This window comes from Calypte anna, chromosome 4B (assembly GCF_003957555.1).
Source record: "Calypte anna isolate BGI_N300 chromosome 4B, bCalAnn1_v1.p, whole genome shotgun sequence".
Classification (NCBI taxonomy): Eukaryota; Metazoa; Chordata; class Aves; order Apodiformes; family Trochilidae; genus Calypte; species Calypte anna.
This window is the reverse complement of record NC_044249.1, coordinates 15,392,402-15,419,513: the sequence shown is the minus strand read 5'-3', so window position 1 is coordinate 15,419,513 and position 27,112 is coordinate 15,392,402. Positions and strand designations below refer to the sequence as shown.

Below are 27,112 nucleotides of genomic sequence, written 5' to 3'. Positions count from 1 at the left end.
CATAAACTTTCACATAGTGTTCTATTGAATCTGGACAGGATTTTTCCAACTATTTACCACCCCATTCTCATTGGAGAACTTTCTTAGGAAATGCATGATGAGGAGTGACAGAAATCATAGGAACTTTTTCTATCTTCAGTCCTAAAAGTTCTCAACTGACTATCATAGAAGAACACAATTCTAATATTTCTTTTTTCATTCCTCCCCTCTTTGAATTTCTGTCATTATGTGGTGTAGCATCTGAAAATCTACAGGATTGGCAGCTTTTTGAAATGGCATAGATGACTTGGCCTGTGACATCATGGAGAAGGGGACTGAATATGAGTCTGAGGATAAGCAACTGTTTACAATATTAATTCAGAGGCAGCTACTGCTGCTTCACAATGTTAAAACTCCTGCTTTATTTCCTGCAATTGTATTTACAAGAATCTGGATTTTCATGTAATGAAAATCCCTTGTTGTTTATTCTCACTAAAATGTGTAATCAAGTGTTTATGCAAAACCTCATTGTTCTATTCTCCTAAACCCATTGGAATGGAATACCCTGATACAATGCAAATAGATGTAATCTAGGTTCTCAATTAGATTATAGTACCTAGTTTTTAGATGTACAGAATAGGGTTAAAAATTAATCTCAGTGTAGCAGAATATGTCACAGTATTCAAGTGGCTAAGGAAGAGTTATCCCAACCAGACAGCATGAGACAAGCAGCAGAGATGTTCAGCAAGTGTCTCAGGGAAGCATCTGGAACTGAGAAGCCAAGCTAAACTATGCCCATTATTTAGAGTTCTCAGTCACCTTTCAGAATGTAACACAGCTCAAATGTACCCTTCATTTAGTTCCTGAGGATTTTGGAAACTGCAGTCCAGAATGGTTTCTCTGAAGAATACCTGCTATTATGGAGAGCTCTCTGTCAGCAAAGATGAAGCTAACAAGGCAAACAAAGGCTATCTCTCCCAAGATGAAAGTGTTTGTATCCCTGGAGGCTTGATAGAGACACTTCTTAGGACAAATTGGTGGTTTTAGCATCACAAGGAACTTCTCCCTTCTTCTCCTTTATCCAGCCCTTTGAGAAGAGTGTGCCCTTTACTGAAAACACTGTGGCATAAGACCGAAGAGATAAGGGAAGAATGTTGTAAAACTCTGCCAAGGAGCAACCTGCTTGTGAAATCAGTCCTGCCACTGACACAACAGCAGTTTACAGGACTGGCTGGACAATGCCCCAGTGCATTCTGCTCTGGGTCATTTTGAGTCTTTATCTGGTTTCCTATAAAAGCAATTGTAATGTTGCACCACATGAATATAAAAGGACCTTTTATAAAACTATCCTTGCCCAGCTGAAAGAAGGCATCAAATCTAACGTGGTTATGAATTATATGATTATGTATATTCTTTGGTAGACCTGATACTTACTTTAGCTCTGAATTTGTCCAGAAAATCACAACTGCTTATGACATATTAATACTACAGCTTGATGATACTGTGCCAGATTCAAGGGCAACATTAAATGAAAGAGAAAGATGGATGTTAAGTAAGGCACTGTGCAAGGTGATGCAACCTACACTAAGAAGCTGTGAGTAAATTGTGCCAGCTGTGTGAAAGTAAGCAGAACAAGATAAAAATGTAAACTCCAGAGGACAGAAAAATAGGTACAAAAAGAAGGAAAAAATGGAAGACTATCTGTTAACCTCTTTCTTACACCTTACTTTTAAGCAACACATTATGCACATGTAGAACCACCAACCTTAATTAATATATTAAAATTCTGAATCTGGGTATTGAGATTATATAGAAAAGATAATCTTTAATTTACCAATGAGATGAATACTAGTGATCAAATAAGGAAAATTCCATAATTATCACAGCAAAAAGCTGAAGTATTATCACAGGTTTTGCACATGCTTTTGCTGAAGAATGCCATGTCAGGCTTTAAATATCTCAGGTATTGTCACCATGCACCCTGTGGAAAAATTATTCTATACCATTTAGTAATACTGTTCTGTAAGCAACAAGCAGCAAGCTGTGATACCATATTCATTGAGCTATATAATTTAAACCTATTTTGAGTCTAGCTGGCTCCCAGAAGCAAGGGAAAACTCATTATTTCCAAGATGAAATAAATATACTCAGATGAATTTATTCTGTGGGTTGATATTATTTTACCTTTTTTTTTTTTTTTTTTGATTTTGCAGGCAAGAAGAAAAGAAAAGAAAGTCCCAGTCTGGTGAAAGGCCTATGAAAGATGAACGCATTCTAAACCTGCAGAAAAAGATTGCAGAAAAAACAATGGAGCGTAAAAAGCAAGCAGAACTCTTAAAGGTTACCCCCCAGAAAACCAGCACCGCATCAAGGAAGGTCTGGGAGCTACATAAGGAGAAAATCTCTGCAGGAAACCTGCTGCTCACAGACCTTTGCCCAGCTGCCAGCACTGGCAGGGGGCAGAGGCAGATGGTGCCATACATGACTGTCAGTAGCAATGCCCTGCTTCCTGCACAGGCATGATTGTCTCAAACCATGGCCATGACCTCACCTTCCTGTCACATATTCTGCTGCCACAGGGCTTATCCATGTGACAGTTTCCCACTCTTAATGCCACACACTCGCATCCCTTCAAAACACCATCTTACTTACCTCTGTCTCTAACTTCTGCCTTTCTCAGTCTCCTATCACACGCCTCCCATCACACCAAAAGGGTGCTCGCCCCCTCTCTCACCCAAGGCATGTTCCAGTTTATTATTCCTGTGGTTTTTACAATCACTTTTCCTCAGCCTGGTCCCACAGCATCGGATGGAAGCACCAAGAGGCCTGGAAGCTTTATGCTGCTTCACATGGGTTCTGCTTCCTTGGCAAATATCTAAAGAGAAGCAGTGAGGAACTGGTGTTCCTGCTGCTGTTGCTGCCTCTGCTTGCCCAGTATTTAGAAGTGGTTCATGTACCAGTGATTGTGTGTGCCACAGGATATGGAACACTGCAGTGAACAGTCATGCTGGGATCACTTTTCAAACAGTGTACTAGCCCAGTGTAAAATTAGAACTAAATCTCCTAGACCATTACCTACCTCAGTTTAATGCCAACTCTGTACTGCTTTTGTGAGAAAGTTAGATTAAGCTGAATTCAATGGAGATGAAAATTGTATTTTTCACATGTGTATAGTTGAAATAACAAGTGCAAGATAGTGCAATCTTTCAGAATATCAGTGTTTTCTTCCTTAAGCATCCCCATTTCAGGCAAGCAAAACACATAGATGCTTATGTAGACAAGGAGGTCAATCCCTTTTAGCAAATCAAACACTGAGGGCCTATTTGAAGAAATCATTTCCTAAACTGAGATGGCATTTGAGCACATGCTTAAACACTTTGCTGAATGGAGTCCAGACTGTAGTAGAAGTAATAAAGGCAGACTTAAAAGGAGAGCAGCCATATAATTACAAATATGAGACATCAAAGAGAAATTATTAATTCAGAGCTAGAAATTCTGACTACCTGATGTGGGCCTGTACGAGTGCTGTGGTGTCATATGAATAAGCTGAAACGCCAGGGTTTGAAAGTTGTTTCGATACTTAAGATTTTGTCTCTTTCTTGAGCTTAGCTTTACACAGGAAGTCTCATAAGAGGTCACAGTATTTTTGTTAGTTTTTTGCTAAAAGCTTAAGAAACCCTTAAAAAAAAAAAAAAGGAACAAATCAAGGTTACTATAAATTATTTAGCTGATTTGGTGCATCAGTGCTATTCAGCTCCACATGTTACTAGAGGGAAGTGGGTCAGTTCTGGTCAGATGTATTCAGCAGCAATTTTTATTGTAGTTGAACTGTGCATTGCTGAAAATGGTGTTGGTGTGACTATGGGGAAAATTCCACCTTCAATTATCATGCAATAGGTATCTGCTACTTTTTAGGTTCCTCCAGAAGTAGGAAAACAAGTTACACTAATGGCTTTTATTAAAGTTCCAAGTCCAGATTGTGATTTCAGTTACAGCCTGTTAAGGCCAATGGGTTTGTGCTGATATAAGTCAAGGTAACATTTGCTTATAAATTACTTCCATAGTCTTAATAAGACAGTGAATTTATATTTATGAATGCAATTTATATTGCATTTTGGAAGACTAACCATAAGAAAAAATACTGTTAATGAAAAATATGTATTTTTCTAACATTTTAAGCAAAAAATCAGATGAAAAAGTAGCAGTTCTCTATTCCGAACAATTTTTAAAAATGCTCCCTTGTGAACCTGGCTTTTGAGTCAGAAAACCAGTAAAGTCGGATAGGATTTATGCAATTGTTCATTTATGGCTTCAAGAACAAACTGCTGGCAAAGAGAGAACATAAGGTAGAAGCATTGGAACATACTATCCAAAAGTAGTTTCATCCTGACTAAATATTTTGTGGAGTGTTGCAGCTGTGTCCAATTCATCCTAAACAGGGCAACCCACATCAAGTTACCTTCCTTTTCATCATGCCCAGTTTGATGTGGATGAGCTTCCCAATCATGCTACCAAATCAACTGTGTTTACAGCCAGCCAGATTATCAAGTAGAAGGATTCTCTGCAGTCTGATCATTTGTGTATCTTTTCTGCAGGATTCTTGGCAATGGAACCACTGGAAAGAACTGGAAGAGAGTCGGGAAAGGCAGTTCAAGATCCTTCAATATGGCTCCACAGCCAGAGAGCGAAACAGCTCAGAAAATGTCTACCAATGAGGCACCAAGAAGTGGAGCCACAGTCTGTATATTAATCTCTGAAGTAAAATAAAATATATCTGGAACAAATTCAGGCCTGCTGGAAATATCCCAGTATGCCTATTTACTACCAAGTTGGATTTTAACATTTACTTCACCTTTACAATGAGATTACAAAATTCTGGGTCATATATGCACAACAGAATAAAAATGTGTTAATTTTTTGTAATAGAATCTTATTTTTAAGCTACAATGATACTTTTTTTTTTCTCTTTGAAGCAAATGTTTTAAGAAACGTAAACCTTACCATCAGATATCCTACAGCAGAATGGCAAACATCTGGCAAGAATGTTGAGATCTGTATTTCTGTTATCATTGTACACTATGCCATGGTTTGCTATGCTCATCTTCCAAAAGAATAAAAATTAGGGCAAAAACCAATCAGCATTTGTTTACGTACACATCTTTTCAGTAGGTATGGTCAGCCCAAATTCCTAACATGTCTTCTTACATCACAGTAGCTGTGTGTAAGAGGACCACTGGTTTCAACACTGGTTTTAGAGGATGAGAAAAAAAATGTCTAGAGCTTTTTGATGGTACAATAACCTCCAGGAGCCAAAGACTAGATTCAGTGATCCAGACAGACCATCCCTCTTATCTGCAGATAAGAATCTCTTCAGTCTTTAACCAGTGGAGGCAGAACATAACATTGCTTGGTCTCTCTAGGGAGCGGCTTCCAGAAAAAGTCAAAATTCTGTCACTTGTGTAGAAAATAATTTGCTCTCTATGATAATTTCTATTCTGTGTAAAACAGCTTTTAAATTACAAGATTTATTCTAGGCACAATGCCAAGGAGGATATAAATCAGAATTAAAATCTGCATAGCAATAAGACTATGGACTGTATTTCTATTTTACCTCAATGCCAGTTAGTAAGTGTTTAATTATGGCTATTGCAAATGTTTAAATTGAAGGAGACTGCTGCTGACACTAGACTCTGGCAGCTGCTTCTAATGTTCTCACAACATTACATTTCTCACCTCTTACTGAAGCCTTATGGAGTTCTTTTGTTGCCACCTAGCTGTGAAGATCACTTCCACAAGCTGGTAAAATGTGCTTTATTTTTCATTCAAAGTAGACACTATGGTAGTTCACAAAAGTAATGTAGGACTCGTGCTCAGTAGGAAAAGTTATGCAACATAGAGTGGGAAAAGAAAGAGTAATAGCAGAACTCCAGTGAAAACTATGACACCATGTCTGGTGTCAAACAGTAACAGCTTAAAACAACAAACCTTTGATGGCAGGGAGTTTGTCTTCCTTTGTTGTTGTTCAGCATTCTGTTGCATTGTGTTCCAGAAGAGCAAAGTCATGTGGTGACTAAAACACCTCAGTTTTCCAGAAGCTAGCAATGAACAGGCCTGACAGTCATGGAGACTGCATTGCTGAGTAGCTCCTCTTAAACTTTTTGATGCATCTGGCTTTTTGAAGTTAAAATTTTTAAAAACAATAAAAATAATTAAGCAACAGGAAGGCAGGTGTAACTGGGTAGGTAATAAGGAAAGTTCAAAAACCCATCATACTGTATGCTTCTTTCCTTGGGATGTTGGTCCAGTTTTCAAACTACATAACTATTTCCTTCTCCATATTTTCCCTGATTTTAAATGAAAGGACTGTAGAGGAATCCCAATAATGCAGCTATGGAACTTTTACCTTAAGAAGTTAAAAATAGCCCTATTGCTACTTTGGGATTTGATGCATAGAGTGAGCTTCAGAATCAATGTTTTGAGGACCATAAAAGAACGTAATTCTGGTAAAATATCAATATATTTGTGTATTTATATATCAATATCCCCTATTAATTTTTCAGTGAGGGCAAGTAACATAATACACAAAATAACACTAAAAATACCACACTCCCCCTGACAAACACGCATATCTTGATGTTGGAGACAGCAGACCCCATTCAGGACCACCCAGTCCCTCGCCATTGGAACATCTTCTCTAGGATACTTGTTCTCACAATGTGGTACAGGGAAACCAAAGGTTATCCAATACAGAGCCAGCAAAGGTCTGGTAGGACTTGGCAGCTGAAACACCATTTGAGTCAAGTGAGATTTGAAGCAATACAGCTGGATTCACACTGCTGCCTCTGCCTGTGGCACAGCCCATCCACAACCTGCTGGATCCACACACAGATAATTGAAAATCATCAATTTGTACTTTTGTACCCACCACACTCCATGGAAACACTGATGCATGAATAATTCATGATTCATTTATTTACACGTTTTTAACACAATTCACAGCCAAGACGATGAGTGTAAGTGAACGAGGCTGACTCTTAAATCACCTCACAACAAACTCTCACCAAATCAGAGGTTTCACCTGTCTCATTGTGGTGATAAACCCTTTCAGTGCTGAAAGCTGAACATTCCAGAGGTCTCTTATTTCAGTGTAAATGGCCAGACCATAAAAGCCTTCATAAGAAAGGGAGAGAGGCCCAGGCTACCTGAAGAAGTCAAGTTTTCAGCCCTGTGCTTGAGCACTGGGTGCTCCCTTCTGTCACTGCCGAAGGCCTCTCGGCTCCCTCTTCCAAATCTGTCCCGATAAAGCCCAAGCTCTGTGTCTGCCTGGCCAAGGGATCTGACCTAGTGGGAAAAACCCTTTTTGACAGTGAGGTGAGAGCATTATGACACCTCTGAGAGCATTCCTAACGAGCTGCACAGAGGGTCTGGGCTAATTATGCCACAGGTAACTATCTCCCACATTGACGGCGCTGAGTTTTGCTCAATGCATTGGAAGCATTTCCATGAGACTGATACGGGGGTCAGGGGGAACCCCTAAAGGTCACACACACACCCCAGTACAGCACTGCAGAGCACAGCAAAAGCAAAGCCTTGCCTTGGCTGTCCCTTGCAGGGTCCGAACTAACCTTGAGACCGCGGAAAAGTGTCCAAGGATCACCCCGCGTACCCCAGGCACCCCGCGTACCCCAGGCAGCGCCCGCCCCGCCGCGAGGGGCCCAGCACCGGCCGCATGCCCGCTCCGCCTCCACTGCGCGGGGAACTACAACTCCCAGCATTCCCCGGGGCCGGATAGGAGGCGGGGCTTCCCCCTCCCCTCAAAGCCCGCTTAATTGACGTGCGCGGCCGCCACTCCGCGCGCCGCAGGATGGCGCTCCCCCCAATGGCGGGGGAGCGGGGGCGGGCGCTGCCCTACGCAGTTGCCGGGCCGGGCGGTGCGGGTCAGTGCTGCAGGCCGGGGGTTCCGTGGTGGGGGTGGGAGCGGCGCCCCCGGGCCCGCCCTGCCTTTCCGAGGCGCCTGCAGCGGTACGGGACAGGTGAGGCGGGGGAGGGAATGCAGCCGCGCCTGGGGAGGGGTAGACTGGCGGTGAGCGGGTTGGGGGTGGGGAGGGCACACGGGCCGGCCACGGGGCTTCTTCCGCCGGTGAGCGGAGTTGGGCCCTGCGCGGCGGGGCCGGGCTGGTGCTGACTCCTCCGGGGAGTGGGCGCTGACCCGCACCCCTTCCTCTGGGCGCAGAGCTTGGGTACGGCCTTGCCCGTCCGTGCACGGCCCTGAAGGGCTTCCCCTCATCCCCCCCCCGGCCTTCTCTCGCTTGTCCTGGGGTGCTGTGTGGCCTGTCCCGTTTCCCCTCTCCTCTCCCCGTCTCGGTTTTATTTTTCAGCCTGTGCCGCTCTGGGGGGGCTCCAGGGCCTGTGAGCTCCGCTGCTCCGGCGTTAGGGCCCTCCCCGGCCGCTCCTGCCCACCCCTGCCGGGCGCGGCGTCTCCCCCTCCCCGGTGGGCGCCGGCAGCGCTGGGGGTCGGGGGGGGCAGCGAGGCCCCGGGCCCTTTTCTACCCCCTCTGCCTTCGAAAGCGAGACTGTGTGGCCCGTGGGAGAGGCTGCTGGGCCTCCTGCGTCGATTGCGGGGTTACAAATTGCGTTTGCTGCGGAGGCCGTTCTGAGGGTGTCCTGAGAGAAACAAGTGCTGGGGAGGAGGCGGTGTCGTTCCCCCTCCTCTGCGGGAGGAAGGGCGGCTCAGCCCATGCAGGAGAGGCACCTGCGTGCGGCTTTGGGTCTGTCCTCCCATTTCGTCTGACGAGAGGAAGAGAAGGAATGTTTCTGTCCAACCTCAGCGTGCTCTACCCTTCCTTTACAGGATGGGAAAAGGCTCAATATCTTTTTCCCTTCTTCTGTATCAGATTTTTGAGTCTATTGGAAATAAGCTGTAGCCTCTGGCAGAAAATTTTGTACCTAAGAGCAGTGAGGAGCTTTTCTTCTGACCAATCTTCAGGTTTTTTTGTGCTTTCTGAAATAGGATATCTGTCCAGCTGGAAGTTTTGTATGTGATATGTTCTCTGGGTGTTTTCTTAGCTTCTTGGTTTCATTTTGGATTTGGTTTTTGTTTTGTTTTGGTGTTTGTTTGTTTGTTTGTGGTGGGTTTTTGTTGGTTTTTTTGTTTGTGGTGGGTTTTTTGTTTGGTTTTGCTTTCCTTTGTTTGGTCATAAACATGACTCCACAAATGTAACTGACTGGAGTAGGGAGGCTGCTGTATTTCTGTGGTAAGTTGCTCAGTGCTCATTTTTACTCTGCTTTATAGTGCTCTTCATCAAGCTTTTATAGTATGAGACTGCTTGACCTAATTTGGGTAAAACTTAATAGACTCAGCTTCTGTTTAGGCTAAAGCTGGTGTAGTGTGTCTGAAAAGTTGAGAATCTAGGAAAGGTTTGAAAGTGTGACATGGCAGATTGCTGTGCAGTGTGATAACAAAACCCAAAAAGACTCGTGTGATTTTTGATTGCTATGCACATTTCCCGACCTCAGATTTTTTTTTTTTTTAATTTTATGCTGTATCTTTGATACTGTGTTTCCTGTACTTGGTGCAAACAGAGGTCTTAAGAGTGGAAATGAGAAGCCAAGTCTTAAAGGTGTAGCGTACAGCAGCATGGTTTTCTGAAGTGTCAATCTATACAGAGAGAGGTTGGTGGATATAGTCCTGCAAATGCTAGTGAGTTAGCTAGAATAAACCTTGAACTTCTGTTCTGAAGACAGCACTATTTAAGCCCTTGGGAAAGCTTAGTGACAGGAACATTAACTGCATGTACAGTGTTTTGCATATGAGAGGAAGGCTTTTCTGGTACTTTATCATTCAGCAGTGATGTGGTAGAAGGTTATTAAAAGTATTTGTTGGCTTGCTAAAGTTTCACATTAGAAAAGTTGTCTGACTTTTTAAAAAAAAGTATTAATTCTTGCGTTTTAAATTGCTGTCTGAATCCATCTTGCTACAAATGTAATCAATGAGCTCACTAAGCTTCAGCTGGAGTTAATTGATGCTTTTGGGTGAGGGGGGGAGATTGATATAGAAACTCTGTATTGTCCAGTCTTGGGAGTTTTGGGGGTGGTTTTCACAATGGCTGCTGCAGAGAGGAGGAGCATATAGACAATTTAATTTGGGCTATCCAGCCCAATATAACAAATGATATCATTAAATTGAGTGGCCCTGAGGTTTTGAAAATCTTTAAGGAAATCTATTTGATGAGTATATTTCTGCATGTGCAGAACTTGACCTCTGTTCTTGTGCAATATTAACTGTGATACATTCAAGAAAGGAAGCCTTGCTGTCTTTTTGGTACCCATTCTTACAGTTCAGGTAATGCTCAGTGAACTTTTCCAATTAAGCCAAGAGCATGTGGAAATCTATAGTCCCACAGAAATTTGTTTTTACAAGAAAAAAAATATTGCTGCTGGATCATAAAACTCCTTCCATACGAGTTTATTATTCTTAATAAATTCCAGTAGTCTGATTTTATTTAGAAACATGACTTTACTGAGCTGGGTTGTGTTGATACTTAGGAACCTCCCTATGATAATTTATTTTAAAGTGGTTTTCCAGTGATGAGCTTCGTTCTGTTTATTTATTTACAACTATCCTAAAATTTGAGCCATTAGCAACTAGAACATTTGTGTTAACTATGAAGAGAGCCTGTGTGTGATATGAAATCCTGAAAATTAAGGCATCTAAATAGCAATGGTTCTCTCTGTCGCTTAGTCTGGGAAGAGGCTCTATCCTGTGTTGCCTTTGACATCTGGTGTGAGACCCTCTGAGACATGGCAGTAACCATGGAAATAATCTGTTCCTTGGTATCTTGGTAAAGTATGTTCATTTTTGTTGGTAAGGTAGCCTTAGCATGACATCTCCTAGTGAGTATTACTTTGGTTTTATTCTTACCATAATATTAAAGTTTAAGTTTGGGGGGTTTTATTGTTTTTTGTTTTTTTTTTTTCTGTGATAGCTCTACTTTGACACTTTAACACTTGTGGTCCAAGAGAATCTATGCAACATTTTGTTTGGGTCATCTCAGGTTCTTGTTTTGTATTTTTAGCAGTTTCCAAAGATACTTGGTCAACAGTACTATTGTACTGGGTTGTATTTAAATTGCTCTTCACAGCCTAGATCAAGGTCAGCATCTGGAAGACAGTTCTGCCATTCTTGTTTAACAGCTTTTTTTTCCTGGTCCCTCTGTTGTCTTTTCCCCACCTCTGCATTGTGTGTGGAACACAGGATAAATGTACCAAGCTATCAAGATGAGAACTTCAGTACTATGCTACTCAGAGCTGCCTTCATACCTGCTTTTCACCTCTTCCCTCTTAGCACTTGGCACATTACTACATAGTAGCTGCTGTACACTGGGATTCTCTTAGAGATCCACAAGTGTTACTAAACAGAAAATTCTTTGCTGTTCCTCTCAAGCGGTTTGGCTCTCACCTGTTGGAATCCAGAGATGGACTGGAGGAGGGAAGTACTTTTCCATGTTTTCAGTTATTTGAAGATGGCTTCTTATGATACAGTTGACAGTAATTCCTGCCCACACAAAAGCATTGCCTCAGCAATCAATCAGTTGTTCTTCATTTAAACTTTTTTGGGATATCTTAGTGTTTTTCTAATTTGCTTGCAAAGTAACTTATTGTGCTGTTTAGTTTAGGAAATGGGTAAGCATGACAGAGGCCTCAGGCCCAGCTGTGGATGTCTGGGGCTCAAATACCAAACTCTGTGACTTCCCCTCAGGCTTTGGACGGAAAGTGGTGACTCAGGAATGGGAACCTTGGAGAGGGGAAGTATTTAACAGAGCAAGCATCACAGACAGGTTCATCTTCTCTCTCCTTTTCTTGTAGGCTTGTAAGAACATCTTTCTCAAAGCCTGCAAGATCTGGGCTTTTAAGCAGCGTGCTGCCTAAGGAATACAAGGAGCTGATAATTGTCGCTTCCTTGCAATTTGCTTTATGGTATTAGTACCTCTTTTTCTGTAGTTTTAGGTCAAGAAACACCATGAGCACAGTAAGTATCTTCCTACTCAGTGCAATCCTGATTCATAAAACATCTTGTCTATGATACTTCTATAAATGCATATTAAGAGTTTGTAGTAATTACACTGGAGCATAAGCATATTAAAACTTAATGTAACTTCATGTTTTGTGATTGTTATGATTGTTGATTCTGTAGGTGCTAGCAGTGGTTCAGGAATGCTTACAGTGTCAGCAAGCCCTGTTAGGTCAGACTGATTCAAACAGTGGGTTGGAAGCATCTGATAAAATTGTGAATTAGTCTTCTCATTTGCAAACCACCCTGATGTTTTTCCTTTGAGGTCCAACTGGTAAGAGATCTGAGGTGATGTCTTCTGATGTGATGCATTAGTTAGGAATGACCCAGGCCACCATTTGATGCATATTATACCCTTTCTGGGAAGTGTTTTCTGTGTCCCTGTGTGGTTTCATGGGTGCTGGAAATATGAGGGCCATGTTAATAATACTCTGGCAGAGGACAAAGCTTTAGCATTTTCTTTTAGACCCAACGAAAGCGCCGTGGAGGAGCAGTTAATTCTAGACAAGCTCAGAAACGTAACAGGCTGATGGCTTCTACTGCAGAAATGGCCTCGGAAGCAGAGCCAATAGAGCTTGAAGAAAGTGGTAAGCTGTCTTATTAACCTGTTAAGAACATCAACTGCTTTCAGAGGGTTGAGGTCTCACTGTGCATTATTTGCCAGTTTTCCTCCCCTTTTCTGGGGAGGAAGTAATTCTGTTGTTTTTAGGAGGCCTTTAGGATGGTGTATCTAAATGATAAGCCTTCTGACAACTGTTTTGGTTTGCTGCTGGGGTACAGTGCATTCACCACTGGTGATAGATGAGCTGTGTAAGAAAGCTACTCAAATGCTACTCAAACACCTGAATCTTTGGTCTTATGAGCTGGGAGTCATTGCAGCTGCCAGTATAGATAATAAGAAACTACATTTGGTAATTCAAGTTTTAAGGAGATAATTAGAAGGTTGTCATTAATAATGCCCCATTGCTTGTGTGAGAGGCCCTTGGTCAGTACATTTTTATAAGAAGTTTCAGTATTTAAAAATCCTCCTTTAAAAAGCCTTGAAAAGGGACATGTGAACTGTCTTTTGAAATTCGAAGAAATGTTAAAAGTAACTCTGTCTCCAGGTAATTACATTTTTCAGTTTTTGAACTGAATTTTTTTTTAGTTTTTGCTGTACTTTTTTATTATGAAACTTCTGAGACATTTACATTATGGTACTGTAAAACTATCATATCCTATATAATGTTTTGTTCTGAGAGATAAACATTTTCCTGTGTTAGATGAACAGTCTATTTCTGTGTGCTTCCTACAACCTGTTGTCATACAACAGAATTCTATGAGGAGCTCAGCTCTTGTTCCTCTTCCATTGCCACATGCAGAAGACTCTTCAGGTCATGTGCTGTGTGGACTGTTGGAGGGCAAAGCTTGAGTGAAATGTTGGCTATGTTTCTGGAGAGAGAGGGGTGAGGGTAACTCAGAGCTCAGAGGGTGAGGGCAGCAATTTTATTTCTCTGTGATCTCTGATCTTGATTTTAACATTGTGTTTTGTAGCTGGTGAAGAAGTAGTAGATCTCACATGTGAGTCTTCTGAACCTGTAGTCGTTGATTTAACTCACAATGATTCTGTTGTGGTAAGTATTGAATGGCACTCTGACCTAAATCTCTTGGTCAGACCAGTTTTGTATTGTATTCCTTGCTAGAATCTGGCTGTATGGAGAAGCTGTAAATTCAAAGTGTCAGTAAGTGAAAGCCCCACAGCACAGGTCAGGTCAACACTGAAGTGGCTTTGGAGGTACAAGGTGCACTTGCAGAGTGAGAGGGTATTTTAAAATAACTTCTTGATCAGAATTTGGGAACAATATGTACCAGTCATGAATAATGTAATTGTCACGGTTTAACACTGGCCCGGCAATTAAACCGAATAACAGACGCTCTCTATTAATCTCTCTCTCCTTGATAGAGAAAGGAGAGAATAAGGGAGAGAGACTTATGGGTTGGAAACTAAACTACACAACTTTAATGAAACAGTAATGATAAATAGGTAAAATTACTAAATATATACAAATATACAGGAAAATGGAAACCACATTCCTCCCCCCTCTCCCCCAATAACTCTCACGTCACCACCGAGGCTGTAGGGCAGCCCTGGGAAAGTCCAGGCTGGACTCCTGGAGTCGGCAGCAGTCGGGAACCGGAGGCAGGAACACACAGATATGGGCTGGCACGGATCAGGACCACAGGCAGACAAACGGATGGGATCCTTCCAGGATGCCGGGTGAAGGAAGGGAAGCAGGAAATCGGGAAATCCGGAAAAGATCCGGCTCGGCCCTCGTGATGCCTCAAATTTATACTGAGTGTGACGTATATGGGATGGAATACTCCGTTTGGTCAATTCTGGCATCTATCTTGTCTGTTCCTCCCCAAAGGAGGGCTCAGGTGGGACCTCTGTATCCTCCTGGATGGTAAAATGTTTTCCTCAGAGCTGAGCAGTGTCCTTGGCTCTGCATACCAGTCTCTAGCAGTAACTATAAACATCAAGTGTTACCAATCCTAGAAACACACACTGTCTGAGAAACTTGCTGTTAATTTCAGCAAGTGCAACTACTTACAAGAGACTTAGCTAAAAGTAAAAGTACAAAACGGAAAATCACCTTTATCCTGGCCCAAACCAGGACAGTAATGTAAGAAGATGCAATGTGAAGTTGAAGCTATTCCAGACACATCAGTGGTATAGGCCAGGGATTTAAATAAAATGTGAGGGATGTAAATGTAAATCTTTGACTTCACAAGCACGAAGTCATTAGCTGCAGCCTTGGTTCTCCTGTCACAGTGATGCCAAATGCAGCTGTATGGTATGAACTAGTTCAGTTTACTACTCCACAAGGTCTTTTTAAAAAAAGTCCATTTTTTATTTCTACTACTACTATGCTGAAAGGTAGAACAGCATTCGGTGCAGGCCATGCTGTGGTTTATACCTTCAGGTCTGGGATTCCACTGCTGCTGGGCAGACCCAGAGATGAGCAATAGGAACAGCATGGGGCTCTCTCCTCCAGCCTAAATGAAATCAGGATTCTGAAGCTGGGGAGCAGGGAAGGGGGTGTTCAGATGAGTCAGCAGATGCCTCCATTTCTATGCCTTTGCAACAGCATGAACAGAAACAAAAGCAACCACTTACTTATTTTCAGAGCAGCAGCTAATTTACAACTTGCAATATTCTTAATCAAAATGAGAGATGTCCTGCCATTCTTAGCTTATATTGTAACTGCTTAGCTTAGCTGGTGTTTTTAACACTAGGGGTGCACACTAAAGTCTAATTGTATTTTCTTTTCTCTCCCCATATATACTGATGCAAGATTGTTGAAGGTGAGTTGACATTTTACAGTTAATAACAGAATTGTCCTAAATGGATATTTTTTTTTTTCTGGGGAACTTTTACCAAAAGGCAAAGGACATTGCTGAAATACCTCTACAGTGTCTTAGAGAATGGATCCAATCTGGTTTTGGTAGCTGCTGTCAGAGCTTGTGGAAAGAGTCTGAAATAAAATACATCAAAGCTGCTCAAAATATATATTTGTTTTCCAGAATAGAAGTTCTCTAAGACCAAAGTTGGTGATGATTTTAATTAGCACTGGAATACCTGCTTTGAATAAGAAAATATTGAAAAGATTTTTTAGGTGGTAGTGCAGTAAAGTAACTAAAGAGGAAAATGATTTCTGGTCATGGTATCCTCTTTCATTATCTAGTATAACACATTTCTCTTGTAGTACTGAGAAATATTATCAAGTGTGGAATTGTTTTTTCTACTTAAGGTATGAAGAAAATCCTTTTTTCCTTTTATATCTTGTTCTGGCTATAATATCTGAGGTGTATTAATATGGTGTTAGGTGCTTACTCTAGAATGTAATCTATTCTGTGGTCTGAATGAAGCAAGAGTCACTAAAAAATACTTGAAATTAAATTAGCTTAATGAATATGCAGGAAAGAACTTGAATTTTGTGACTGTTAATGTAATCTTAATTGATTGCTGGAATAGTGTTACATGAACACTGGAGCTGCAAAGATATTTATTGCAAGTTGGTTTTTAATTGTTAAAAAGCAAACAGCAGTAGTTTAACCTTTGGATTTACACACCAGACAATGTAATTTTTAAAGTATTTTTTATCTTGGGCAATATATGTCTAAGCTCCCTTAACTCGGGAGGAAGATGATGAAAATGTCAAAGATATTGCTGAAAGTGTTACAATTTCCAAGTATGACTTTTTTTAAGAGTAATTTATAGAAACTGCTTTTCAGTAGGGATGCTTGGTTTGAAACAAAGAATGGAAGAGCTTAACATCATACAGGATAAAACAGTGATAACCCACAGAGCTCCATAATTTTCATGTTTCAATTTAAGCATCTCTTCCCTCACTGAAAGTTTCTGAACAAAGTGCTTTTGTGTCCTACCCGGCTGCTTTGCTGTGTGTGTGCCATCTCCCCATGCTACTTGGAAACTGACCTTCAGTCATCTCATACCACACAGCAATTGTTGCAATTTGCCAACATAGAATGGTAGCATTCTTTGTTAGTAAAACCAGAAGAGGTAACTTTATAGGGGAGGTTCATTCACTGGTAGTGTAACCATATGAAATGTATGACTTGGAGAATAAGATCTGGCTTGGCTACGTGTAGGATGTAGAGCAAATGTGTTTTGTCAGTATGTGGCAGAATATTGACAATGTCTGGAAATGTTTGGCCTTAATGTTCAGAAACCTAGTTTGTTTGAGACTGCTTTTAACCCAGCTGAATGTCATCCATTTAAAATATGAGCTGTTACAGACTATTTTATGATCAAGTTTAAGCCATCGTTCCGGGGTTATACATATTACATCTAACTTATCAAAATTAAATTACAGAGAATCAGCAACAAAGGAGAAATCTCAGGCTAAGAAGTCAGCGACAGTCAGACAGCTGTGTGCTGAGTAGTGATGATGAGGATGAAACAAGAGATAATGATGTGTATATGACAGATAAAGTGTCTCGAGAATTGGGACCACTGGAAGATGAAACTGCAAGTTCCAAGTATGTATGCCTTATGTATGTATAGTATGTATATTGCCATAGCCTGACTTGTCTTTGAAGTCTTAACTTATTCTTAGTAGTCTCCACTAGTAGTGAGTACAACAATCTACTTCATGTGATGACTGAATGATGGTGCTTGCACTTCAGGGAAAAAAAACCCAGACAACTTTTCTGTATGAAAAGTCAGACAACCTTTCATACAAGCTTACAGATGAGGAATGGCAAGGAGGGAGGATTAGTCACAGGCTGTAGCTCCTGATGTGTTGCCTTTACTTTGCATGCAAAGCTCTCGTAGTGGTGTTAGATACAGAAATGTTTTCAGTGGTGTAGATAAGGCTTAGTATCACAAAACCAGCAAGCAGCAGCCTGGTGAATCCCAGTAAAAGGTGTTATTCACTGACTGCTTTGTGATTCATTTTACCTTCTAACTGCCTTTTTCTGTTGGAGTGGTACCTGTTCTTCCCAAGGTGCACTTGCTAGGTGATTGTGGAGGCAATACTGAAACCAGTGTTTGTTCTCTCCTTGGAATTCATGGAACTCTGGTACATTTGTATGTGATATGGTGGTTGCTGTTCAGGTCAGGTGCCTGCATGGTGAAGAGAAACAGTAAACTCCTGCTGTAGGAGCATGCTGTTATGTTAAGACATGCAATATGTTAAGACTAGTTAAGTGAAATGGGCTGTCCATGAGACTATGGGAGACAAAGACTGTCACAATTGTAGTATAAATGTTAAAGTGCTGGGGGGGGACGGACTACAGGTTTTAATAAAGCTGGTGTGCTTTGAACCTTATAGATTACTAGAAGACAATGTAAGTGGGAACTTGAGTATGGAAGTTTTGGGTGTCTTGTCTTAAATATGCCACCTAAAGGGCTTATACTATTCTAAAACAATGAATTTATGCTAGTGGATTGTAGATTTTTAAAATTTGGGTCAAGTATGATGGTGAATAAATACCACTAATTAGTTAATACAATAAATTTCCTTCAGTGTCAAGCTTCTCTGTTAAAGAATGTGCCTTCGTAGTCTGTTTAGGTAAGACTGAAACAACTCACTGCTATGGCATGTAACATGAACAAAAATATACTGATGCTGGAGATTGCCACAGAGCCATTCTGCAGTGTTACTCAAGTGCTAGGCTGCTCTTGCTTACATGAAGGTTAACATCACTTGTAATTTGTTACTGAGTTGGTATGATAGCTGCTGCATAAACAATTTGAGTAGTAAAAATAGGAGAATTATAGAAGTTATATTGTCTGTAAAACTAGGGGTAGATGTTAGTAGTGCTCACTGCTTGAATTGAAGGTTATGGGATAAGGGATAACTTGGGCTTTCTGTTGCAAACTTGTGCTTAGCATAACCAGTGACATAATAAAATGAAGTATTTACAGTAAGGATTTATGGAAACAAATTAGTATGATTGCTTAAAATGGAGACTGATGTGTAAATAAAAGCTGCAGGAAGCTGTTTCTGTTTCTGATAGATAATACTACTCAGCACTTTTGGTTTCTTACGCAGAATAGGTATGTTGTTACTGCATGTCTGTGCCATATGGCTGTCCTGAAGCCGGGAGAGATGCATCTGTAAACACCACAGCCAGCAAGTTGGTCTTTCCTTCTCTGAACTGGAAATTTATTCTTTAATAGTTCTTCATGTTAGTGTGTTCCTGGAATGAGTTCTAGGATGAATATGTTACTGAGCTAACTTATATTCCAATTATTATATTGCTCAATTAGAATAGGGGACATTTTAATTTCTGACAAGCTCTTTCACTTGTAGAAAGGACAGCTATGTCTTTAATGAAACTTTACTTTATGAGCTGTTGAAGATTAATATTGCCATACATGTACTGCATAGAGCTAGAAGTTGTTGATACTTGTAATGATAGAGCACGGTGAAAAACTGCATCTTTCCCTGATGAATACTTTCCACATTCAATGCATAGTGAAATTAATGAATGGATGTTCTCTCTGGTTTTGTCATCTCTCCCCCAAGGCCGTCTGGTACCGTTAGCTGTCCCATTTGCATGGATGGCTACTCAGAGGTAAGGATCCCTATGTCACCATTTCCATTGTTGTTGGAGGGAGAACAGGGCAGAGGGTGAGGTGTTCAACTCTGGGTTACCTGAGATGGTCAGACAGCTGGCTTCAAGTGCAGACCTTGGTCTGGAGGTCAAACTAGCTTGTAAGCCAAAGTAATTTCTTTGTGGTGTGCATAGAGGGAGAAACAATTTCCAAGATGGCACTGAAAGATCTTGGGTTCCTTATGACTGTAGTAGTCATCTATTGAATGCAGGTACTCCAAGTCCTACTTGGCTGTTGCCAAGAGACCAGCAAAGGAGAATTCTTTACTACAAATACTCCAAGACCTTTTGTGGTTTCTTTTCTTCCAGATTGTGCAAAGTGGACGACTGATTGTGTCAACAAAATGCGGCCACGTCTTCTGCAGTCAGTGCCTCCGTGATTCCCTTAGGAATGCCAACTCTTGCCCAACCTGTAGGAAGAAACTCACTCACAGACAATATCATCCCATTTATATATGAGTACTTCTCTTTCTCAGGACAGACTCAACTGGATTTTGGGGGAAAATGTCATGTTTTCAGTGCTCTGAAGATGTAAAGAGCAGCAGGTTGTGCACGCATCCAAATAAAACTTTTTTTTTTGGAGAATAACTTGTACGTATATAGACAGCTTTTTTATGGTCCAAGCTGCTCCTTATTACATCCCTGGTTATAAAGTTAAATTTGAGACTGTTAAGCTAGATCAGCAGCGTGTGTCAGTGAGGAAGCAGCTAATCCTTCTCCTTCTACCTTTTTAATGCTTAAATAAGAAGGGTCTGACTATTTTGTTCTTTCTTACCATCACATACAGATATGGAGTAATTGCCTTTGAAAATACAATTGAACAATTTGCTGTTTCAGGACACTTTTTGTTTTTATGCTCTGAGATGCTCATGACTCTGTTGCTTTCTGCTATACCACCTTTGTCCAAGTAGAGTAAGTTTTGTAACAATGGATTGTTTTATCATAATTATCAAAATTTAATTGACAGCCAGGGTCATGCAATAAAATAACCTGCTGTTAACCAGTAATCAGGTATTTTAAGCAGCAGGCTTGAACATGTAGATGTCTTTATTAATTCCATGAGATCTGAAGGACATAGACAAATTGCAGCATGTACAATGTGAAAATATTACTTCAGATATTTTAACTGCCACCAATTTCTGTATTTGAATCACAACACAATTTATTTTCTAACTGGATGAGGTGGTCTCTTGAGTTTACTCTTCTATAGGCTCTCTCCTGATAACTAAGGAGGATGTGTCTCCTCTAGGCTTGTTAGTGATGAATAAGAAGCAAATTATATACTTTTCTCTTGTCAGCTGAATACCAAACTACCAACAGTTCTTGTTACGGTATCAAGTGTACCCAGCATAATGCTTAAAGTTCAGTGTGTTCACTACCTTGTTCTCTTCAGTTGTACTGACACCTGACTGGTTTTAGCCTGGTGCCTAGGTTTACAAGCTAACTGGCTGTATTGCCATGAGTTTAAAAATTGAAGGCTTTAAATGTTGCTTGGTAGCAGTCTTTACTTGGCAGCTTTTCTAGAGAAAAGTTTAATTTCCCTTGTCCCTGAGGGTTGTCCGGGTTTCTTTAAATGTGGATTTTTAACAAAGAGAAGTCAGATACATGTCCTAGGAGAGAGTATTTCTCTGTTGAAGCAAGGCAGGAGTACACAGGTTTATGCATTGTTATCCAAACACTCTTGGGTTTTTTTCCAGGACTGAATTATAAATGTCTACTTCAACAGTGAAAATCTGCAAGCAGATACAGAATCCCAGCTGAAGATTGTAGTGATTAAATGTAGGTAAGATTCTTAAAATCAGTATTTAATGAGCCACATATGCAGTAGCTGCATCCATGAGGGTTCAGAATTGGTCCCTTAAAAAAAAGTTTAAAATGAAACCAGATTCCTTTTGGCAGGTGGTTGATTACAAAAACCATGAGAAGCATCACTGTGTACACCAGTGCAGTGCACTCATTGTATGTGTGTGGTTAGCCCTGCAGTCTGATGTCTTTGCTAACCTGTCCTAGGGATCTGCAGGAAGCTCTTTTTTAATCAGCTCTTCTAATTAGCTCTCAAGCTCTGTATTGAAGATTGCAACCCCAAAGTAAACAGTTTTCTGTTAGGATGTTTAGGGGTGTTTCTGGATGTAGTAATAGTCAGATCTTTGTTCCATGAAAGCTGTCTTAGGTAATGCAGTATCTTCCCCATGCTGGTTTGGATTATCTTTGGTTCAGTTCCCAGGAGTAGGCAGTGTGGCAATGTGGTAACTACTAAAAAGTTACACACTTGTTGCTTTATATTCCCAATAGTAATGCAAACTACAAGCGAGGACCACAGCAGTCTCAGGGTAGCGTGGTGACAGCAACAGCTGGAATTGGGGTCCCAAAAAAGACTATGAAACAGTACTAAGGATTGCTTAAAACATTAATTTTATGAAGAAAAGCAGACCAACATTAAAACTGTCAAGATACTTAAGGACCACAGAAATAGCTTTCTCACAGTAGCTTAAAAAAGGAAAGAAAAAAATGTGACCAATTTCTCTTGGGTGGCTACTGCACGAGAGGGACAAGAAGAGGATGAAAATTATTACCTCTGGGGATGAGGGTGAGTCACATTTCTGTGTGTCTTTCACAGTGTACTAGCCATAGCCTAAAAATGACTTTGCACAACTTCCTCCATGTAAATATCACTTTATAGTTTGTGTCTCAATAAATAGATCTAATGGAAATTTAGATACAACAAACTATGAAATATTTAACAGAAGTTTTTAGCTTTTCTGTTATCTGTGAAGTGCCACAAATTTTGTGCATCTCAAAATTAATTTTAAGCTCTCAGTACACAGAAAAAAAACCTGCGTTACTTTTTTTAGAAGGAAAAAAAAGAGGTGATAGGTAATATAAAGATTTTTTCATTATGTAAATGTATGTCTTGTTGTATATAGTTCAAATTTTCCTGTATTTAATTGTATTCATGTCTGTCTGTCCCATCTATGTTGGACTCTGCTGGTAGGCAAACAGTTCTTTTAAGAGGTGGAAATAAAAAACTACCAATTTGATCTATTGAGAGTGCTTGTTCTTTTAATCACACTGTAGTCATTGATTTTGGGGGGGGAGAAAAAGTCCGCAAGCCTTGCAGTTCTATTGGCCAGTGTGTGTTGTGTGAGGAAAAGAAGATGTTGCCTGGAGGGAATAGCAGGGTGCAGCCCTGTCAAGACTGGGCACGTGGGGGATGCAGAGTTGGGCTCATGAGTGTGGGGAGCCTAAGGGGGGCTGGCAGCTCATATTTAAAGGGTGTCATGGTGTTGGGCTGTCTCCCTGCTACTGAGTTGCTCACAAAGCTCAGGTGTCCTGTTGCCATAGACATGTCAAGAGTGAAACACTGTGCTGGAGAGGAGGAGTGCTGAGGAGAGGAGCCAGGCACATAGTGGTTTGAAAGTGATTATGAAGTTTACTTCGTTTCTTCTTCAAGCAAATTAAGTAGATGCTGTAGTTTGCCTGTTTTGTAGTATTTCAAAATGAGTGTGTAAAGAAAGCTCCCAGTGCCTGGACACAGAATGTTATGAGAATAGATGGGTAGGCAAGCCCTCCATGCAGGGTGGAGGAGGCTGAAAGTCAGTTCCTGGCTTTGGTCATCTGCATCCCAAACGAAAACATAGTATAATTTACTCATGTATTTGCTAGAAAAACTCATGAGATACTGTGAGTGTAAGCATAGATAAGTAAAATTTCCTGTCATGCAGCAGAACTCTTCAAATGATCAAGACTGAGCTTCACACCTGGGAAAGGAGTTGCATATAGCAGCTATGAAAATATCATCTGGTGTGAGTAGAGTCTGCCTGTGGGCTCAGTGATGGGTAAGTCTGGCAGAGAACGTGGAGTCTATGCCTTTGTAGAAGATAATAGAATATTTTCCACTGGAAGGGACCTAAACCAATTCTCTAGTCCAAGCGTCTGAGTACTTAGGGTTGACCAAAGCCAAAGGCATGCTAAGTGCATTGCCCAAATGCCTTTTAAACCCTGACAGGCTTGGGGCATTGACTGCTTCTCTGGGAAGCCTGTTACAGTGTTTAGTCACCCTCTTGGTAAATAAAGACTTCCTAAGATCCAGTCTAATCCTCCCTTAATGCAGCTTTGAACCATTCCTGTGTGTCCTATCACTGGATAGCTGGGAGAAGGGCTCAGCACCTCCCTCCCCATCTCTCCTCTGCAGGAAGTTGCAGAGAGCAATGAGATTGCACCTCATCCTTTTTTCCAAACTAGACGAGCTCCTTAGCTGCACCTTATAACCTTTCAGCCCTTTCACCAACTTTATTTTCCTGGGCACGGTCAAGGACCTTCACATCTTTCTTAAATTTTGGGGCCTATCCAGTATTTTTTTATTATAACTTGTATGTATATAGACAGTTGTTTTTGGGGGGATTTTTATGGTCCAAGCTGCTCCTTGTTATGTCCCTGGTTATAAAGTTAAGTTTGAGACTATTGTTAAGCTAGATCAGCAGCGTGTGTCAGAGAAGAAGCAGCTAATCCTTTTTCTTCTAACTTTTTAATGCTTAAATAAGAAGGGTCTGACTATTTTGTTCTTTCTTACTCTTTACCACCATCACATACAGATACGGGGTAATTGCCTTTGAAAATACAATTGAACAATTTGCTGTTTCAGGACACTTTTTGTTTTTATGCTCTGAGATGCTCATGACTCTGTTGCTTTCTGCTATACCACCTTTGTCCAAGTAGAGTAAGTTTTGTAACAATGGATTGATTTATCATAATTATCAAAATTTAATTGACAGCCAGGGTCATGCAATAAAATAACCTGCTGTCAACCAGCAACCAGGTGTTTTAAGCAGCGGGCTGCTGCATTGTGGTGTGTCCATCCTTGCTGCTTCAGTTAACCATAGGTCTTTCTGCTGAAATATGGGGTGCATCAGAACTGCTCTCTGCTCTGCAGTCAGATTCGATGCTTGAAGCATGCAGCCAGTGCCAGAAAGCTTTTTGCCCTTTGAGTCTGATTCCAGATACCAGTTTTGGAAAGGAGAAGGGGTAAATATGAAAGTTGAAGTCCAGGACCAGAGATGACCACTCCTGAGCTAGGAATAGAGATAAGAAGCATGGTCCAGGGTTTAGGCATACTGTGTAATCTGGGGGAAGGTTGCAGTGCTGCAGTGTCTGGGGTGAGATGAAAGGGGAGAACAGTCCTGAAGCTTCATGAGCCATAAACTGGAACTAGAGAGTAAAGTGCTGAGACACAGCAGCAGCTGAGCAGTGTGTGAGCTGCCAGGGGGCAGAGGGGAGGGTCTCAGAGGTGATGATACAGCTCTGGGGTGATGCTTCCAAGTGATGCAATGCTATCTACCAAGCTTTTGTTCACTGTAGAAACACATCCTTGCATTATGTCTGACACACACTTGGTGGCAGTGAGTGCTAATTTCATGTATTTGTTTAAATCTGTGTTATTTTCTAGGCTGAGAGCATAAATTGAGCTTTTTTGTTTGTGGGGATGATTTACACTCCAAATATGTGGCATATTATGTCACATTATCTCTTCTTCCTGATCATGTGAAACTTGGTTATTTGTGTGGTGCTCTGTTTTATCTGAGGACCAAATTCGTAAGTTTCTACAGTTGACTTAGGGCCTGCTAAAAGGAGGTGCTGTAGGACTCCTTTATGTTCTTTGACATCCTAAGTCCTTCTACAACTTTTCATTGAGAGGTCTAAGGAAGCAAGAGGAAGAGAAATACCTGTTCTGGGGCCTCCCAGAGGAGAAGAGTGCCATCTGTACCAAGGAGGTGCTGTGTCCAGACGCAGTCCAGGAGTTCTTCCCCTTGAGAAGTCACCTCAGAGAGGGGTCCCACCTGTGCTGGTGGTTGAGAGTGAATACAGACTCAGTTCATTGTATTATTGTGGTTTTGTTAGGAATGAGATGGAGATCTCTAAGACCTTCTCAAAAAGATACTGAATAGCTGCAACATCTTTCATTCAGTAAAGTCCTCAATTACAGCAGCAAAACAAACCTGGAGGCCTTACTTCCCACTCATAACTGCTGTCCATGCATTCTGGATTTAGACCTGGTGTAATTTTATGTTACCTTAAGGCTGCAGGCAAGGCAGTTAAAAGCAGATACGGGGAACTGCTTTTATTTCTTAAATTGTTTCCTGTTTCCTTTTTCAGATTGCATGAACAAACCATTAAAAATCTTGAACAGAAAAATCACATGATACTGATTGCATATAGAGGAAACAGAGGTCAGGGGGTGATTGTCTCAGAGGTCTGTCTATGCAACCACTTGCAATTGTTCACTTTAAACACATTTCAATTATTTATGTGGAAGCTTATTTCCCAAGGAGTGCACAAAATGGATTCACATGTACTAAGGGATTCTACTTGCTTCCTGGGGAAGACCAGGGACTTCTGCTTCCTCTAGCACTACTTTATCCCTTATTTCCTTTAACAAGTGTTCATCACTGCAATATCTGCTCCAATAGCCTCTGCCCTTTGCAATCCCTGGTGACACACGTGGTGGCAGAGCAGAAAGAACTCCCTGCTCTGTGCCCTCCTCTCCTGTAGAGAATCTGAAGGTGCCAGATTAAATATTCTCCCTACCACAAGGTGCTCAAATGAAGCCAAGTCTTTGCTGTGCTCCATGAATTCATGCTATTCCTGATGGCAGAGACATATAGCAGGGGAGCCTCCTGGCACTGTGGGATGCAATAGATGGAGCAGCATTATTTTTTTATGCAAACTCCTGTGTAGCTCTCTTTGCATATCTTGATTTGCAGCATTGTGACAAGTGGGCACTTGATATTAGGGTGATTAAAAGTGCACACATTGCAGTGGAGGGGAGCATGTAAATTAGGCATTAAAACTGCTGCAAGGAGGTGGTGTGCTGCGGTGTCTTTCTTTTTTTTGCCATGAATTACTCATAAATCTCATTCCAGTTTTTGGTCCGTGGAGGAAGGGTATGAAGCTGTGGCTATTTCAGTGACCAATGTTCCAACACCATTTCCCCAATCCATTTATTAATAGCCACAAAGATCCAGCTTATTTCTAATTAATTCAGCAATCGAAATTTCAGGCATGGATCACGCATATATTTGTGCCTTCCCCCTTGCTGGAGTGAAGACAAAATGAATTTTAAAAATAGCCTGGGGTGAAGGTTTAAGTCATTCATTTAACGAGGCTCTTTAAAAGCTTCTTTTCTTACCTGCCAAATTATAGGATGGTTATAATTTGTTTAAGTCTTTCGACATTTAAGGAAATGCCTGCTGCACACTGAGGCATTTGCAGCCTCAGCCGAGCAAATTGAGCGTGGGGCTGCAGGAGCAGCCAGGGCTCCGCTGGGGAAGAGGCCTCAGGAATTGCAAAGAGCTAATTAGATGAGATTCTTGCAAAAGACTGATTTTCCAACACTTCTGGCTAAAGTGTATTTGAAGTGCTTTTGTCATACCAAGGGCTCTCTCTCAGTAGAGAGTTCATTAGGTTTGCCATGCAGTCTTTCTTTTATTTTCCCCTTTTCCTACATCTTGTACTTGATGGCAGAGAGCACCTCACAGGGAGCTGCACTGCTCAGCTGTGTGCCTGTCACTGCCACTCAGAAATAAAGGGGACTTCCCATTGGAGGTACTTGGACCCAAAATCCAATTTTTTTTATGGTGGGTTTTTTATTATTTGACCAGTAAAAATTAGCCAGTTCCATGAACTTCCACAGCCATCTTGCAGAAGCTGCAAATTGTCTTCCAGAGCCACTGCAGGAGGGGAGAAGTGTGAAGTGATTTACAGCTTCAGGGATCCCACCTGGTTCCCCACACCAATGATGTGGAGTCAGGCAGAGCCTTTGCCTTGGAGCCTCCTCTCTGGTGAACACTGGGTTTGCCACAAGCTGGGGATGTGGAGGGAAAAGGCTGGCACCTGGATCTGCTGCCACCCCACCATTCCTGCTGTCAGCGGTGGGGTTTCACG

At 41.3% G+C, this 27,112-nt stretch overlaps 2 protein-coding genes and 1 long non-coding RNA gene across 5 annotated transcripts in view; 2 read left to right on the top strand and 1 right to left on the bottom strand.

The window, feature by feature from the left end:
* CFAP99 (cilia and flagella associated protein 99) overlaps positions 1 to 4,969 on the top strand; it is a 46,397-nt gene extending 41,428 nt beyond the window's left edge. The window contains exons 15-16 of the mRNA XM_030450853.1: positions 2,193 to 2,355; positions 4,575 to 4,969. Of these exons, the coding sequence (XP_030306713.1) occupies positions 2,193 to 2,355; positions 4,575 to 4,694 (283 nt within the window). The 3' untranslated portion in view covers positions 4,695 to 4,969. The remainder of the gene's footprint in view (positions 1 to 2,192; positions 2,356 to 4,574) is intronic.
* LOC115598352 lies at positions 4,173 to 7,705 on the bottom strand. Of its 2 annotated transcripts, none has more exons than XR_003987592.1 (3): positions 7,605 to 7,705; positions 5,965 to 6,150; positions 4,173 to 4,604 (listed from the first exon to the last, which is right to left on the bottom strand). It is a non-coding gene; the product is annotated as an uncharacterized LOC115598352 (long non-coding RNA). The 2 variants fall into 2 exon arrangements; XR_003987591.1 differs by having other exon boundaries at positions 5,965 to 6,146; positions 7,605 to 7,684.
* A 176-nt stretch (positions 7,706 to 7,881) lies between these two features.
* On the top strand, positions 7,882 to 22,219 carry RNF4 (ring finger protein 4). Of its 2 annotated transcripts, XM_030450736.1 has the most exons (8): positions 7,882 to 8,012; positions 11,845 to 12,007; positions 12,516 to 12,636; positions 13,583 to 13,662; positions 15,385 to 15,394; positions 16,927 to 17,092; positions 19,087 to 19,135; positions 19,484 to 22,219. In XM_030450736.1, exons 2-8 carry the CDS (start codon positions 11,999 to 12,001, stop codon positions 19,631 to 19,633), a joined length of 585 nt encoding a protein of 194 aa, XP_030306596.1. In that variant the 5' UTR covers positions 7,882 to 8,012; positions 11,845 to 11,998; the 3' UTR covers positions 19,634 to 22,219. The 2 variants fall into 2 exon arrangements, with proteins under 2 accessions (XP_030306596.1, XP_030306597.1); XM_030450737.1 differs by lacking the exon at positions 11,845 to 12,007 and having other exon boundaries at positions 7,936 to 8,012.
* The last annotated feature ends 4,893 nt before the right edge of the window (positions 22,220 to 27,112 follow it).

Excerpts from the sequence above, each read along its gene's own strand:
- RNF4 (XM_030450736.1), top strand. Across the intron at positions 12,637-13,582 it reads AATAGAGCTTGAAGAAAGTG|CTGGTGAAGAAGTAGTAGAT; the intron begins GTAAGCTGTCTT and ends TGTGTTTTGTAG. Across the intron at positions 19,136-19,483 it reads GCATGGATGGCTACTCAGAG|ATTGTGCAAAGTGGACGACT; the intron begins GTAAGGATCCCT and ends CTTTTCTTCCAG.